The 16,758-nt window shown below is 53.5% G+C and overlaps 3 protein-coding genes across 3 annotated transcripts; all 3 read right to left on the reverse strand.

Annotated features, from left to right (window-relative positions):
• Positions 1-1,438: 1,438 nt before the first annotated feature.
• On the reverse strand, positions 1,439-4,098 carry LOC128819439 (bone morphogenetic protein 2-like). The gene is made up of 5 exons (XM_053999587.1): positions 3,837-4,098; positions 3,599-3,735; positions 3,131-3,253; positions 2,573-2,771; positions 1,439-2,207 (listed from the first exon to the last, which is right to left on the reverse strand). Exons 1-5 carry the CDS (start codon positions 4,096-4,098, stop codon positions 1,801-1,803), a joined length of 1,128 nt encoding a protein of 375 aa, XP_053855562.1. The 3' UTR covers positions 1,439-1,800.
• A 1,129-nt stretch (positions 4,099-5,227) lies between these two features.
• On the reverse strand, positions 5,228-13,273 carry LOC128819523 (uncharacterized). The gene is made up of 7 exons (XM_053999766.1): positions 13,240-13,273; positions 10,925-11,103; positions 10,690-10,702; positions 7,767-7,930; positions 7,175-7,233; positions 5,498-5,607; positions 5,228-5,394 (listed from the first exon to the last, which is right to left on the reverse strand). The coding sequence occupies exons 1-7, from the start codon at positions 13,271-13,273 to the stop codon at positions 5,228-5,230; spliced, it is 726 nt and encodes a 241-aa protein (XP_053855741.1).
• Positions 13,274-15,000: 1,727 nt separating this feature from the next.
• On the reverse strand, positions 15,001-16,758 carry POLE4 (DNA polymerase epsilon 4, accessory subunit). Its single transcript, XM_053999684.1, has 4 exons — positions 16,543-16,758; positions 16,105-16,189; positions 15,768-15,809; positions 15,001-15,439 (listed from the first exon to the last, which is right to left on the reverse strand). Exons 1-4 carry the CDS (start codon positions 16,756-16,758, stop codon positions 15,426-15,428), a joined length of 357 nt encoding a protein of 118 aa, XP_053855659.1. The 3' UTR covers positions 15,001-15,425.

A 16,758-nucleotide genomic window follows, 5' to 3' on the forward strand; every position in this document is an offset into this window, starting at 1 on the left:
CCTGAAGGAAGGAGAGAGGAGAGAGGAGAGAGGAGAGAGGAGAGAGGAGAGAGGAGAGAGGAGAGAGGAGAGAGGAGAGAGGAGAGAGAGAAGAGAGGAGAGAGAGAAGAGAGGAGAGAGAAAAGAGGGACCTTGGGCTGCAGGGAGGGTTGGCGTGGGGAAGGGCCAGCAGCTGCGGGTGCTGCTTCCAGGTGAACAGGTGGAAGAAACAGGTGCCAGCCAGGCCAGGGTGCAATTCACTCACTTGTGAGCTGGGCTTGGAGATGCAGAGGTGCCAGGGGACTCCTGGTCCTGGGACTGTGGCTAAGCTGCTGATTTTGGAAACTTGGAAAGAGACTCGGAGGAGCTGAGTGCTCTGTCAGGGACAGCCACACTCCCACTTGAGAGCTGGACTGTAGGGGACAAGGAGGCTATGCCACCAGGTGTGAGGGGACCCCTGCCCTGACCACCAACACCTATACCCATTCCCTGGTAACCCACATTGACACCTACCCTCTGTACACCTCCCCAGCACTGACCTGACCCCACAGCACTGGACAGCTCTGGTTTCCACCCTATTTCTCTTCCGTGAGGAACATTCTCTCTGAGCACAGCAGTTTCCTCTGACCATCTTCCCCAGAACTCTCCCGCCCCACTGTCCTGGTTTCAGCTGCAATACAGTTCATTTTCTTCCCAGTGCCTGGTACAAGGCTGTATTTTAGATTCAGGGTGAGAACAATCTTGATCACACACTGATCACTCAGCAGCCAATTGCTGCTAGGAGACAGGCTGGGCACAGAGCAGTGGATGCTGAGGAACTGGGTATTAGGCATCACTTGTCTGTCTTGGGGTTTATGACTCCCTCCTTTTGGTGTCTCCCTTTTCATTACAAATATTATTAAATATTACCATATTTTATTTCTATTATTGAACTTTCTGTATCTCAACCCAAGTGTTTTACCTTTTCTTCTGATTCTCTTCCCCATCCCACTGGGGTGGAGGGGGAGGCCAGTGGCTGCGTGGTGCTTAGTTGCCATCTGGGGTTAAACCACAACAGCCACCACCACCTACCCACCCTAGCAACATCATCTCCAGGCAGCTCTATAGACACCCCCATCCCACCCCAGATCCTGTCACCACATTCCCCCAAGCACCACCATCACCTGCTCATCTCCCTGCACCCCCAGTTGCAGGCTGATGTGTCCTGAGATTGTTCAGCTTTCAAGGAATGGGGCACATCAACCTCATCCCGTTGCCCCTGGAGACTGCGCTGCAGCTGGATCTTCATCTCTCCATGTGCACCCCCTTCCTTGTGCCTGTGAGATGTCTGCTTGCCCTGTTCCTGGCAGCAGTTCAGAGTCCACAGGCAGCCTTTGGAGAATGGCACTTTTAAATAGTTGCTCTGAATAATTTTACAAGTCACAGCAATGCAGGAATGTACAGACATTTACAGGACATTGTACAGGCAGCTTCTGTCATATATTAGTGCTCTTGCTATATACATATAGTACAGCCTGCAGGAGCCTCTGCATGGGCAGAGATACCCATGACCCCACACAGGGCATCCCAAAATGGAGCTGCTGCCCTGGGGCTGCTGATTCACACGGGCTCGTTCAGGTTGGTTTAATCAGAGCTTGGCCCTGAGCCTTCCTTGGCTGGCCTTGTCAGGGGGTGACACCACCCTGGGCAGACCCAGCACCCCCTTGCTTTGCTCGTCCGTCTCTTTTAGAGGGTTTGTGGGACAGAGACCCCACTGATGCTCTGGAGGGAGCGGGTGCAGCCCCCACTGCAGTGGTGTTTCCAGCCCCTGCTCCTCCTGCCTCAGTGGCAGCCGCAGCTCCCGGCCACCATGTCATCGTACTGCTTGAGGACCACATTCTCGTCATCATCGAAGTAGAGGAGGTTGATGGAGTAGAGCTTGTCGGGCACACAGCAGGGGCTGCTGACACCCTCGCTCAGCCTCAGGGCGTTGATGATGGACTGCACTGTGGCATGGTTCGTCGGCCGCATGTTCTCACCCAGAGGGAAGGGGCAGGAGCCTTTGCAGTGGAAGGCGTTGTACCCCCGTGGTGAGATGATCCAGCCAGACCAGCCAATCTCCTCGAAGTCCACGGACAAGGGATGCCTCTGGCAGGGCTGGAGCCGGTCCAGCGAGCGTGTGCTGCGTGACCTGCCCAGCTTGGGAACTGGCATCTTGGCAGGGATATCGGGAGCCTGAGGCTTTAGATCTGTCAGAAAGAAGCATCTGATGTAAGTCATTGGCCACTGCATGAGCCTGGGTAGAGGGAGAAGATACTGCAGCCCCCCCAGCCACCTCTCCCCACAGGTTTTGTCTGCAACCCTCTGGTCATAGCCTGTCACCAGCCCAGACAGAGCCACGAGGAGGTGACAGCCGCAGTCTCATGGCCAAACTCAAATCCAGCTTCATATCTGCAAGCAGGCAATACCCCTGAGCGAGCTGCACCAGGAAGGAGAGAGCCTCTCCCACCAGCCGGGGAAGGAGATTTGGATTTGAGGAGCCCACATGTGGGGAGCACCTCCTGAGAAAGGGATGTTGGCACCGAGGGAGTTGTGCCAGGCATGTGGGACCCACCTGGGAAGCCGACTGTGGGCAGCGACGCTCCACGGCGCCCATCATCCGTGAAAAGGACCAACATGGGCTTCTTGCTCTCATGGTGACTCCGACCAGATGCAAACTGCAGTGGTGGGGGATCAAGTGGGCTCCCCCCCAGGCCCTGGACCGTCACCAGCAAACCCTGGTTGCTGCTTTCATCTTTGGTCCAGTCACGAACCTGGGGAACCAAACCACTGTCACTATGGACCGGGACAGGCACCAGTGTCCCCACAGGCAGGTCTCAGGCCACAGCAGGACATCGTGAACTGGGACCCCTTTGAGGCCACACTCTTGTGTGCCATGGGAAGATGTTGCTCTGGGGCTGCAGCACAGGGGACAGTGTGGCAGGAGCCAGCACCAGCACTCCCTGCAGAGCAGTGAGACAAGTTTGGGGAAGGATGAAGCAGCCCCGGGGCTCTTGGCAGGACTTTTTCCTCCCCCTCCCAGAGGATGTATCCCCCCCACGTCACTACAGAGACTGCAGACAGGAAACTACACTGGAGCCTGAAAGGTGAAAACAGAGGAAAAGTGACTCACAGCTGGTGTGATGGCAAAGACCTCCCAGCCCGAGGTTTGCAGTGAGACAAGCCGTGCTGCCAGCAGCTTCTTTCCTCCAGGGGTGTCTGGCTTGTCTTTCTCCAGCACCTGGTACACACTGACCTGGGGAAGGCAAAAGGTGGTCACCCCAGCGTATTCTGCCCGAGGGGTCGACCCTGGACAGAGGTGTGGGGGAAGATGGGGAGCTGTCAGCATGGATCTGCAACAACCTTGGTGTGCCTTTGCTGATGTTTGCACAAGCCAGAAGGATATTTAAGAATGTGCCACAGTTAAATCATCATGATTCTCTGTGAAATATTTTGTTCATGTGATCCTAGAGCCAGGCTGTGCTCCCACTGCAGGCAAATGACCAGAGTGTGCCGGTGACACCCCTGGGCACAGGCTGGGGGACAGCCCCGCCCCCATCCCCATCCCCGTCCCCATCCCCATCCCCATCCCTCTCCTCACCTGGCAGAAGTGGTGCCTTTTGGGCCCATCTGTGACCCTCGGCCAGAGGCGGAAGAGGTGCAGCTCTGCCGTCAGGATCTTCTCGTTCTTGGCCACGCTGGAGAGCACGAACAGGAACCGCATCTCCTCGCTGTGAGCTGGAGAGAAGGATGTGCTGAGGAGAGCAAAACCAGGGGCGGCACCGTTCAGCCCCTCCCCACAGCCGCATCCCAGCACCGCGGCCTCCCCCCGCCCTTACTTTTATCCAGGAAGCTGCGGACGGTGTTGCCCTCCAGGATGTCAGGGTTCTTGGTGACACCATCCGCATTGGCGACAGTGTTGAATAGATCCACCATGTACTGGGGTGGCTGCTTGAAGTGAGTTGGGGGGGCCGGCGGGTCTTCCATGCCAAAGACTTCCAGGAGTTTCTTCAGCGCCTCAGCCCGCCGTGTCGCCACGCTGGCTGGGCTCGGGCATGCCGTCTTGGCCAGGGCCAGCAGCAGCAGGACAGTCCCCAGCATGGCTCTGTGCTCGCGGTCCCTGCACAACTCCCCCGGCCTCCCTGGTGCTGCATTTATAACTCACTGGAAAGGTGGACTGGAGTGAAATATGCACAGGAGCAATCAGGAGGGTAAAGAGAGTTAATTGCCATGCTAACAAGGTGAGAAGCCCGGCTCCCGGGCCCCCTGCATCAATTAGCCCCAGTACACAAGCGGGAGGCAGGACGGCTCACCAGGCACTCCTAAGGCTGGCAGGGGAAACGGGGGTCTGGGGCCACCAGACCCTTGCCAGGGTCTTGGCTGGGCTGTATTTGCTCTCCGTAGGAGACTAACTGGATTTTAATGATGGCACTAATGGGACAAATCGGAGGACCTTTGTGTGGAGGAATGCAGTCCATCAAAATGAGCATCCCGCAGCCGCTGCTGAGAGCGAGGATCGTGGCGGGGGCTCAGTGTCACACTGGTGTCCCCATGCCATGTCTCTGTGCAGGGTGGGGTGTCCGGGTCCCCTCTCTCGGTGAGGGCAGCCCAGGCTGTGTGTCCCGCCAGGGAGCCGAGGCCACGGGGAAGAGCAGGGTCCAGCAGAGGACCCGGCGGTGCTGCAGCCCCGGGCTGTGGGGTCAACAGCGCAGCAGCACCCTAAGCCGGCTTTTTTTTTTTTAAGGCTACTGGATTCCTGGGATTTGAAAGGCATTTGCTGCTAATTCCTGAATGCTTGAACTTAATGAAATATCCTAGTAGTGGGATAAAAGCCAATTCTTTAGGTCTTATTTCCCAATCACAGAGAAACCAAGCTGGTACAGGTGGACAGGACACACTGTACAGCTGCCATTGTAATTACGGAAAAAATTAGCATTAATTAACTAATTCATCTACCGGCTGAAGCCCTGCTAGGACCCCTGATGGGACACAAGGTGAAGGCTAATGTCCAGCGGTGCCCATAGTTTATTCCAACCCAAAGGGCTGTTAATTATGCAGAACAGGCACGGCGGCACCGACTGGCTGGAATTAATGGAGAGAGGAAACTATCTGTATTCCCGGGATCCTTCTCCTCCTCTTCCCAGCTCACCAGCAGCATGTCCCACAGGATATCTGGGGGTTCCCGCAGAGGAGACAGCTTTGCCCTGACATGCTCAGCTCCTGGTTCTCTCTACTGTCTCCGGCTCCATAGTTTGCAAGCGGGAGCAGCCAATTCGTGCACCCCCAGCCCGTGCCAGACGGCTGCATCCTCCTGGGAGGCTGGATGCAGAGGGGCCGTGGAGCTGCACAGCGGAGCCCCAAGGACCTGCAAATTGCCCACGATGTTTATTTTACAAGCTGCAAAACATTTTGTAGAGGGCTCACTTTTACCTCCTGGTTAAGGAAGCTTTTATTAAAAAAAAAAAAAAAAAAATCGCCTTCTCTCATTTACATATCTTACAGACAGTCTGGCGGGGTCTCCAGGAGCCCCACCCGCAGCTTCCAGTCCCCTGTCCCCGGCACTCCTGGATGGCAGCGACGGTGCGGACTTGGTCCCGGCGGCTCCGGAACCTATGCATGTCAGAGCCGTGAGGGGCACAGCGTCTCAGGGCAGCTTATTCCCAAACCAGGCATTCCTCTCTGTCCCCTAACTCCCTGCAGTTAGAGAAAAACCAGTACAGCCCCAGCACATGCCCAGTACAGCTCCAGTACCTCCCCAGTACAGCCCCAGTACATCCCCAGTACAGCCCCAGTACAGCCCCAGCACATCCCCAGTATAGCCCCAGTACAGCCCCAGCACATGCCCAGTACAGCTCCAGTACCTCCCCAGTACAGCCCCAGTACATCCCCAGTACAGCCCCAGCACATCCCCAGTACAGCCCCAGTACATCCCCAGCACACCCCCAGCACATCCCCAGTACATCCCCAGTACAGCCCCAGTAGAGCCCGAGCACATCCCTAGTACAGCCCCAGTACAGCCTCAGCACAGCCCAGTACAGCCCCAGTACAGTCCCATTACATCCCCAGTACACCACCGGCCCCCCGCATCCTGGACCTTCTGTTCATGCTCAGGAAAAGGGTAGATGCTCTGGAGCAGGATGGGGGAGAAGGGAAGCAGCTTTTCCTACACCATCTATTCCTTAGTCCTGGAGTAACTCTTGAGCTGTAACCTCCCCCTGGCTGAGCAGAGCAGCTCTTCCTGCATGGTTTGATTTGCTTCCCTTTGCATGCAAAGAATCCTAGAATGGTTTAGGTTGGAAGGGACCTTAAAGCCCTTAAAGCCCATCTCATCCCAACTCCTGCCATGGACAGAGACTCCTTCCACCCTCCCAGGTTGCTCCAGGCCCTGCACAACCTGGCCTGGGACACTTCCAGGGATCCAGAGGCAGCCACAGCTGCTCTGGGCACCCTGGGCCAGGGCCTGCCCACCCTCCCAGGGAACAATTCCTGCCCAATATCCCATCCATCCCTGCCCTCTGGCAGTGGAAGCCATTCCCTGGGTCCCGTCCCTCCAGGCCTTGTCCCCAGTCCCTCTCCAGCTCTCCTGGAGCCCCTTTAAGCCCTGCAAGGGGCTCTGAGCTCTCCCTGGAGCCTTCTCCTCTCCAGGTGAGCACCCCCAGCTCTCCCAGCCTGGCTCCAGAGCAGAGGGGCTCCAGCCCTTGCAGCATCTCCATGGCATCCTCTGGCTCCAACTTGTCCATGTCCTTCCTATGCTGGGGACCCATATTTTTCTGTCTACAATCAACACATAGTCCTGCCCCTTCAGCCTGAAAAAACTGCCTGGACTCACCCTGCCCCAGCAGCTCCCTGCTCTTCCTGCCCCACAGCTCTGCCAGCAGGTGAGGGACACGAGTGGCACATTCCAGACTGCAGAAGCCACTGTCAGGATCTGTCTGCTGTCCTGGGACACCACAGGCTCTGTAACCACCAGCCCAGTTCCGCCCGGTTAGGTCCAGCTCTCCCCCCCGGCACAGCACAGCGAGGTGGGTGAGCTGGGGGTGCTCCCCAAACCCTGCTCCGTGTCCCCCCACCCGGGAGCCGCAGAGGCGCTGGGTGAGAGGACCAGGGGCAGCTCCCACGTGGCCCGGGGTGCGGATGTGCGGGAGGAGAGCGGATGGAGCCCGGCAGCTGTGCTTACCTAAGCAAGCAGGGATCCCCCGAGGAGCAGCTGCCTAAGCACCTTCCCACATCGATTTCCTGCAAAGATTTGCAAAACAAAGGTACAAAAATCCCCTGCAGCACCTCAGCAGGGACACCCAGGACCCTCCACCCTCCCTCCAGCCTCAGGCTCAGCATCTGTCCCCAAAGAAGGGCAGCAGCAAGACACAGCTGGCAAGAAGTATTCTGGGGGCATAGCAGTGGTTTTTGAGTCAGAGACCCCTGTGCACAAAGGTGTACTCAGCTGGACAGTAGGGTCTCTGTTAAACTGAAGACATACCTAACAAATAAATATTTTTAAAAATAAATATCCTTGTTCCTTAATTACTTTTTAAAATAAATTCTCACTCCAAAGAAAAAGCCATTTGTTCCTTATGGCCCTGATACATACACGAATTAGTGGCAGCAAAATTCATTTTATAGCACAAGAGAACAGAAATGTGAGGTTTTTACCACTCTAGTTTGATGCTAATGTGAAGCTGCCAGTGTTAGAGCATCCACCCAGCAGCTCAAACCCTGCATGAGGACTCTGCTGACCTCACCAGAGAGAAGCCAAACCCCTGGAAACCCACCTTGACCTGTTCCTCCCTGTGTCCTGCAGAGCTCTGGACAATTTCATAGTATTCCACCTGGGAGACACAATAGCATTTTTTCTTCATTTCGCAGCTCTCCAGTGTCTGAACCACCTCCCCACCATGTGAGTTTTTGAACAGAGCAGTGCTGAACTTTGTGGGCACTCAGAAAAGTCCATCTGCAAGGAAACAAGATGGAAAATTAACCTGGAGCTGCACCCAAGTTTCCTGTGGCAGCAGCACAGACCATCCAGCACCCACTGGAAAAGGCTGTGCTCTGTGTCAGGGTCCCAGCTGGGAGTTTGGGGCTCATTCCTTCACCAGCTCAGGACCTCATGGTAGGTTTTATTCCTCCATGCCAGTTTCAGACCATGAGGAAAGGGAAGTTATTGTGGGTGCAAGTGGTGACTGCTGTCCTGTGAAAGCCCCAGTTCTGGGGAGCGAGCATAAACCACTCCATATTATCTCTGAGAAAAACTTTATTTGAACACCAAATATTGATGGCAGCACTTTTCCCAGAGGCACACTCTCACACCAGGGATGGGGGAATGTGATTTAGCATTAACTCATTCAGCACTTCCCTTTGGATTTGCCAGGGATTGTGCCCTGAATGGGCTTCTCAGATGCTGGAGCCAGTGGTCTGGGCTCTCCTGGAGAGCCATTCCCCAGGCACGTCCATAGGTTTGTCCTGAAGGGGCTCCCACAGGAGCACCAGGGAAGGGAAGGGAAGGGAAGGGAAGGGAAGGGAAGGGAAGGGAAGGGAAGGGAAGGGAAGGGAAGGGAAGGGAAGGGAAGGGAAGGGAAGGGAAGGGAAGGGAAGGGAAGGGAAGGGAAGGGAAGGGAAGGGAAGGGAAGGGAAGGGAAGGGAAGGGAAGGGAAGGGAAGGGAAGGGAAGGGAAGGGAAGGGAAGGGAATGGCCAAGTTCTGGGATGTGGGATGAAGGAAGGTTGGTACTAGAGGGTTGGAAGGGGGAGGTGGACAGTGACCCCCACTCTGGGGGTGCAGAACAAAATCCTGCTTTGCCTTTTCTTTCCTTATTCCAGCTTTAACTCAATGAAAAATTCCCAGGGCACAAAGAAGTTCTGTCTGGATTTGACGTTCCCGGTTTGGTTGCAGAGCTGGGGGAGGACAGGGGAGGGGTTCTGGGTGGGCACATCAACAGCCACATCCCTGCTGCTGTGTCACCACCACACCAGGACATGCCACCGTGGCACGTCCTGATGGCCCAGGCAGGGGCTCGGAAACTGGAGAGAAGGGACAAGGGTCCTCCAGCTGCAACGACATCTCCTTGGAAGGGCAGAAGCACAGACTGTCCTACATGACTCAGCCTGAGCTGATGTTCTGTGCAGAAAGAAACTACATTGTTTCTGTGCTAAATCTCCTGGCTTTTCTCCCCTCACCAAGTAAATTAGGCTTAAAAATATGCATTGCATAAACTAGAGGAGGGGAAGAAGAATGGTTGAGCTGATGGCCAAGTGTGTTTAGGCTCTATCTAGGACCCAGTCCTGCCCTGCCCCATCCTTTGGGTATACATCCTTCGGGGTTTGTTTGGCTCCTGGCTTTGAACAGGTTTTGAGAGTTTCTTTCCCCCTCCCAACTACTTCAGCAGCTGCTGGAGGAGACTTCTTTGTTCCAGGATAGAGCTGTGTCCAGGGGAAGGAAAAGTGATTTCTGAAATCAAGTATCTCTGGGATGCCTTAGGAGTGGGACACAAAATGACAACGGATTTCTGGACGTCAGTGATTCTGGGTGAGATTTTAACATCCTCCTCCAGCCCTGTCCCCCTCCCTCTCCGCCCCGTTCCTCTGATGATTCCAAAGTTTTACTACGACACCAAAAGTATCAGCCCGACTTCATGCAGGAAGCTGCAGAAGGAAAGTGCAGAGACCTGCCCTAGGGCAGAGGCGAGGCTGGCGGCGAGTCCACATTTGCCAGCCTTGGGCTATTACTGTGACTGAGATTCTCCCTCCCCTCTCCATGAATTCCCCTCCCCGGGGCAACAGAATCGTCCAGCACCTTCCACTAACACGTCTGGGAAGTAAATGCTGATTCTCTCAGCTCTGGAAGAAAGCGCTTCACGCTGCCTAATTGCCTTTTGCACTTGCAGCTGGACAACCAGCTGCTGCTGCAGCTGTGCGGCCCTCCTGGCGCTGCCCCAGGAGGGGACCCGGCCTCAGGCAGAGCCCTCGGGGCTCCGCCGCCCACTCCCGGCCCCTCCAGCTTACGGAATAGTGGAATGAATTCCCCGGCTCCTACGCTGCTCTCTGGGCTCGCTTCAGCACTCCCGTGGGCTCTGTCCCTCTCTAGTGGCGGTGCCGCAGCCCTGCCACAGCAGCTGCCGGGAGGTTTGTGCGGATTGGCTTTTAGAAATGCCAAAAAAAAAAAAAAAAAAAAAAAAAAAAAAAAAAAGAAAAAAAAAAAAAATCAGCGAATTCCAGGACAATGGAATTTGTCAAACAGTTGTGGTAAATAATTTCAACACCACTTTCAATTTTGATAAAATCAGTTCATCTCCACTGATCGGTCTTGGGTTATTTTATGAGTGAACTCACAAGACAGCTCACCAGTTCACAATGAATGAGTTCAGCTTTGTCCCACTGGGAGGTTTTGACCCATCTGGAATTATTTAGTTTGGAGTTTCCATTTCCAAGTGATTTTTGAACCAGCAGTGTAGTTCACTGGTACTAAAAGGTCATTTTAGACTGTCAGTAAGAAAATTGAATTTTTCAGTGCTCTGTTTCCAGCAGAGCTTTTATCATCAGGTTGGTTTCCTTGCTTTGATTGGGAGGGTTGGAGCAGAGACCACCGAGGTCCCTCCCAGCCTGGTCACTCTGATTCCATGCTCTCTGGCTAGAGGACATTTCCCTGTACGTGAGGTGGCTGTATCCCCATCCTCACCATCCTCATGGCAGAGAATTATCACTGTGCTTGCAGACCTGTGTGGTAAAGGCCCAGCAACAGGAAACTCAACCGCAAAACACAATCTCAATGCTCCCAAAGGCAGAGGCTCTGCTCAGCAGACTGGATGCCATTGAGCTTGGACATTGGTGCTGGTCACACAAGAGGGCTTGTTCCCATATTCCCAGAAGGAGGGAGGGCGCGAGGGAGGAAGAGGAGGTCTTCCTGCACTTTAGTTTGGCTCAGAGCATGATTGTGACCTCCCACGGAGAGTCTGGAAAGGTTTTCAGGGCCGGGAGCCAAAGCCATTCCTCAGGGCAGGTGCTGCAGTGGCAGCCCTCTACCACGTCCACCTCCCTCAAGCCTCCGAGGAGCAGGAGCCGCTCCAGGTGCAGCTCCAGGTGCAGCAGGGCCGGCTCACAGCAGGACCCCTCGGGCTCTCACCTGCAGTGGCACAGGACAGGGCCAGGGGACACGCCCTCGTAAAAACACTGCTTGCATACCTTTTATGACAATGTGACCCACCTGGTTGACCCCAGAAAGCCAGATGATGTAATCTTTTTGAATTTCAGTACAGGTTTTGATACTGTCTCTTCCAGGATCCTTCTGGACAAACTGTCCATCCCAGAGCTGGATAAACACATCATGGGATGGGCGAGCAACTGGCTCATGGGTCAGGCATGAAGGGTGACAGTGGCTGGGGTGACATCAGGCTGGCACTAGTCACCAGTGCGGTTCCCTGTGCTCTTCAACAGCTTCATAAATGTCTTGGACACAGGACTGGAACAGACACTGAACACGTTCACAGACAATACAAAACTGGAAAGAGCTGCTGACTCCCTCAAAGGCAGGGAGACACTGCAGAGAGACCTCAGGAAATCAGAGGGCTCGATCATCACCAACCACATGAAGTTCAACAAGGGAAAATGCTGGACCCTGCACCTGGGATGGGGCAGCCCTGGATGCAGGGACAGACTGGGAATGAGAGGCTGGAGAGCAGCGCCGTGGGAAGGGACCTGGGGGTCCTGGTCAGTGGCAAGTTGGATCTGAGTCACCGCTGTGTCCTGGCAGCCCAAAGGGCCACCCTGTCCTGGGGGCACCAGGCCCAGGGAGGGATTGTCCCACTCTGCTCTGCACTGGGGCAGCCTCACCTCCAGTGCTGGGGGCACTTTGGGCACCACAAGGTCAGAAGGACCCAAAGCTGTTGGAGAGTGTCCCAAGGAGAGCAATGAAGATGGTGAAGGGCTTGAGGGGAAGCCATTTGAGAAGCAGCTGAGGGTACTTGGTCTGTTCAGCCTGCAGGAGACTGAAGAGAGACCTCATTGCAGTTACACCTTCCTTGTGAGGGGAAGAGGAGGGGCAGACACTCATCTCTTCTCTGTGGTGACAGTGACAGGCCCGAGGGAATGGGCTGAAGTCATGCTGGGGAGGTTGAGGCTGGGTATTAGAAAAAGGTTCTTCCCCCAGATAGTGGTCAGGCACTGCAACAGGGAATGGTCACAGCACCAAACCTGACAGAGCTCCAGGAGCATTTGGACAATGCTCTGGGGCACATGATGTGACTCTTGGGGATGGCTCTATGCAGCGCAGGAAGTTGGACTTGATGATCTTTGCAGGTCCTTTCCAACTCAGCATATTCTGTGATTCTGTGATTATATTTTCATCATTATTTATTCTTCTAAAGTTGGTGTCTCTGACAAGTGTCTCTGGTGGAGCTGACAAGCTTCTAACAGCTCTTAATTTGCATATGATAATTTTATCATTCCTACTGTACACAAGAAGCTGGTATTTGGCAAACACTAAAGGTTAAATTTGTACAAGTGCTGCTCTTGTACACTGAAAAATCCTAAGAAACTTCAGAGAGTGAAACTGTTGTGTCCTTATAGCCACTGCAAAGGGGAACTGGGCCCACAGACTGCTCCTGAAGGCCACAGACTTTTTTCTGAGGAATAAATGGAGCTACTTTCTACTTCATCTGCTTTCTCTACGTTTACAGGGCAGCTTGTTGTCCTACTGATAGCACTTACAACATCAATCCTGGGAAGTAAAAGTCTGCAACTGCCCTGAACTTAGGCAGCAGTAAACAGGGAATTCAGACACAGGATCAACTGTGGTGCAACTCAGGTCCAGGGAACTGAGCTCCTTTGTGCCAAGGAACAGATCCAGGGGTCAGGCTATTCACCAATTCCTGTGCTAAAAAAGAAGTTTAAGTGTTGGATTATCTGGGCAACAGGTCCCCAGCACATTTCTGTCCTTAATCCCCCAAGGGAAAAGTCACTTGGAAAACTTCAATATAAAAAATACAGCCAAGGGATGGGCAGGATGTGAGTGTGGAAGCATCAAGAATCCTGGTTTCTGGAGGGTGAAGGGGAACTCAGAGCAGCTGTGGCTGTCCCATCCCTGTCAGTGTTCAAGGCCAGGTTGCACAGGGCTTAGAGCAACCTGGGATAGTGGAAGGTGTCCCTGCCTGTGACAGGGGTGGAACAAGATGAGCTTTAAGGTCCCTTCCAATCCAAACAACTCCCTGATTCTGTGAACCCCCTGTGCTCAAGACGGAGGAAATGGCTCTGCCTACCTGCAGCAGCCCCTCTCTGCAAACCGATTTCCATGCTCCTCCACTCTGCTGACAGCTCCTGCACCTGCAGTCACAAACCACCAAGCCCAGCATTACCCCAGTTACAATTCCCCACCTTTTCTGCCTCAGCTGGGATGAGGCACTGAGTGCCCAGCACAGCTCCAGCTGCTCCTTATCCTGAACTAAACGGCTCCAGCACAAAGAAGTGATTTTGTTACAGGTGGACATGACACATCTGACCCTGGCTGAGCACCCTGTTTAGTTACTCCAGGAAAACACTCTGGCACTGTTTCTCTCAGTGTTTATCTGCTCTCTTCTACCTTACTGCAGACCTAGGTGAAAGGAGTCCTCTCCCACAGCACAAAGGAGCTCAAGGGCACTAAACTTCCCCAGATTCCTGCACAGCAGCTTCTCCTGACACGAACCCCACACTGCTTGCCAAGTGCAAGTTCACCCCTCTGTGCTGTTCACTGTGGAAAGCACACACCAATCACAGCAGCATCATATGTGAGCAGAGCCCACCACAGCCCCACACCACACACCCCTACGCCAGAGGCCAAAGCAGTGCCAAGGACAAGAAGGGAAAAGGAACTTACTGCAAGAGCCCTATGAGGAAGACCACAGCTCCTGCATGGGTCCTGCATGCTGCACCCTGGGAAGCACAGGAAAGTCTCCAATACCTCTGACACTTATACCTGCCCTTCCTGTCAGGTGAGAAGGTGAACAGCTCCAAGCCAAATGGGCTCACATATCCTGGCAAATGTCCCCTGACTGTGATCTGAACAAACACCTCAGCAGCCTGGAAAATGAGCATCTCTCCCACATGATCAGGATTGTGCTCCCAGCATGATGAGACTTGTATCAGGCTCTTAGCAAACTTCTAAGTTCTTGAGAGCCACTGGATTTGCTGACAGCCTGGGGAAGCTCCCTTGGGGGTCTTTCTTCTTACCACCACTTCCAAACTAATTTAAACTTGTGGTGACTGGGAGCCACTCTCAAATACCCTCATTTTAAAGAACATGCATCCTTCATCCTCCTTCATCCCATTCAGTGGTTTTATCTGGGGACAACCCTGTTCTGTCCCTCCCCACACTGAATGGAGTCAGAGCTGGCATTTGGACAATGTTGGCAACACAGGAGGACATGTCACAACAGTGATGGCAGCACGTCCCCCACAGCCACACAGTTCTGCTGTTAACTCCAGGTAGGAAAGCACTAGTTAAAGTGGAAAAGCTCCAGTCACCAGAGTCCTGGCAGCAGCAGAGGCAGCGCTGGTGCCCGTGTGCTGCCAGGGGCTCTCAGACACAGCTGGCGGCAGCAGCATTCTGAACACAGGATGGACTCAGCTCCTCACCAGGAACTCGGGGTCTCTGCACCAACTCCTCTGGGGCACAGGGCAGGGAACAGATCCAGGTCCCAAGGAAAATGTTTTGCCAGATTCAGGAGTGAGAGCACACAAGAGAACATGGACACTCCTCTGGCATTCAAAATGAGCTTCGGGGGTTGGGTTGGGGTTTTTTCCCTACAATTACTTACAAGTGCAACAGTCACAGACAGAAAAGCTGCACAGCCCTCCTAACAAGCAGAGCTCCCCTGGAGCTCATCCCCAGTTCCTGGAGGACAGCTGGGTTTCTCTGGAATGGATGCCTTGAGAAAACAATTAGCAAATCTACAATGCTAGAGAAGGCATCCTATCAAGGCCACACCATTTCCCACCAGGTTACAGGAACCCCAGCCCAGAGCAGGAATCAGCACAGCTGCTCAACAACAACAACAATTTAATTGTGTTAAGAGACAAACATATTAACAAAATCCACATTTCCATAAAAAAAATTCCTTGTGCCTGGGCACCTGAGCCAAGTCATTCTCTGTTCACAGCTCCGTGGTGCTGCAGAGTATCCAGAGAGGCTGGGACTGCTAGGGGGAGTAACTGCTGTGTAACCTGGCCAGAGCAGAGAGCTGCACTGCAGCCACATGGCAAGGGACATACAAAATAGTTATGAAAAAATATGCATTTTAAATAAAGAACTTACAACAACTTCAACTTTATACAAAATACCATGGTTGCCATGTCTCAATTTAACTGTCTCAATTCTAGGAATTATTTTTCAACTCTCAGCATCCTGTTTTCCATCTCACACCACCTCTGCAGTCTCTTTCTTCAGAGAACTCTGTCTCTGTTCAGCTCAGTCCAAAGTACCTGAAAATGAAAAAACACATTATAGTCTCAAGAATCAGAAGTGCAGTTCTGTGAAAAAATAAATCTTCTTTACAAGCTGGCAAAAGAAAGTGCAGTAACTTTAAAGTTTAAGCAAATCATACACAAGTAAAACCAAATCTAACAAAAAAATCCAAAACTACTGCATGTGCCTCAGGGTCCAGCTGAGCCATTCCAGTGCTCAGAGGGGCATTGCAAGCCACAACAGAAATTACTGAGGATGTGGAAGCAGAGAGCTTTGCAAATGACTCAGTCCTTTCTCTCCTACATAGGTTATTACACAAAATACTGAAATGAAGTTGAAACTCACCTTCCAAAAAAGCAAATTCGTCAATAGCTTCAATGGCATTATCTGAAAAGCAGATTGAGAACAATTAAAATAGATAAACCAACTCCATATTTGTATCTGTTTCAAACTGCAGCATTTGAAATTACATCACAGCACAGTGACCAATTTCAAAGAGATTTATTTGTTTTGGAGATAAGTGTGTGAAATTATTAGTGTAGTCTTTGGTAGAAGTTTTTCTCTCCTATCTTCAGAGAAAGAAAGAATAAATCCCTAATTACGTCAGCACCTCCAGACAGGTGGAAAAATCCCCCACTGGAGCAACCCTTTGCTAAGGCCAGCACAGAACATGCTCCCATACCCAGGTCTCTTCTTTGCAGTGTTTTCCTTTTTCCTTGCTGGGCATACACATAAGCATCTTTGGCTATGGTTTCAACAAACAGCTCCTGCAAGGCAAAACAGGACAGGTTCACAGAGGAGATAAGAGACAGAATATTCCTGAGGAAAAAGAAAGGTCCTACAAGGCTTCAGGATTAGATCAGAACCTTCATCCCAATATTACCCCTTCCCAGTAAACAGGTCTGAAAATAGCAAAGGCCATGGCTGGACAGTGATGCACAGGACAAGCAGTGAGGGAGAAAACTGGATCTCCAGACCCTGCCCCGGCTCGGGCCAGCCGCAACTGCCCCGCGGGTCCGTAGCTGCCGCCGTCCGGGAGAGAAGGAAAAACCTCGTGGGCAAGACCGAGCAGCATCCCCGCAGCGCTCCGGGCCCAGCACCCCCGGGGGCCGCCCCTCACCGTGGCCCGCGCCAGCACGAACACGGCCTCCTGGCTGGCCAGGGTGACGTCCGGGTCCGCCTTCACCAGCGCCTTCACCCGCGCCAGCGGCAGCCGGGCCATGCGGGCCGGACCCGAGCCCTGCGGCCCCACGCCCGCCGCCTCCTCCCCGGGCGCCGCCGCCTCCGCGGGCCCCGGCCCCGGGCCCGGGCCCGGCACGGCCGCCGCCGCTGCCAT

This window comes from Vidua macroura, chromosome 26, assembly GCF_024509145.1.
Source record: "Vidua macroura isolate BioBank_ID:100142 chromosome 26, ASM2450914v1, whole genome shotgun sequence".
NCBI classification, from domain to species: domain Eukaryota; kingdom Metazoa; phylum Chordata; class Aves; order Passeriformes; family Viduidae; genus Vidua; species Vidua macroura.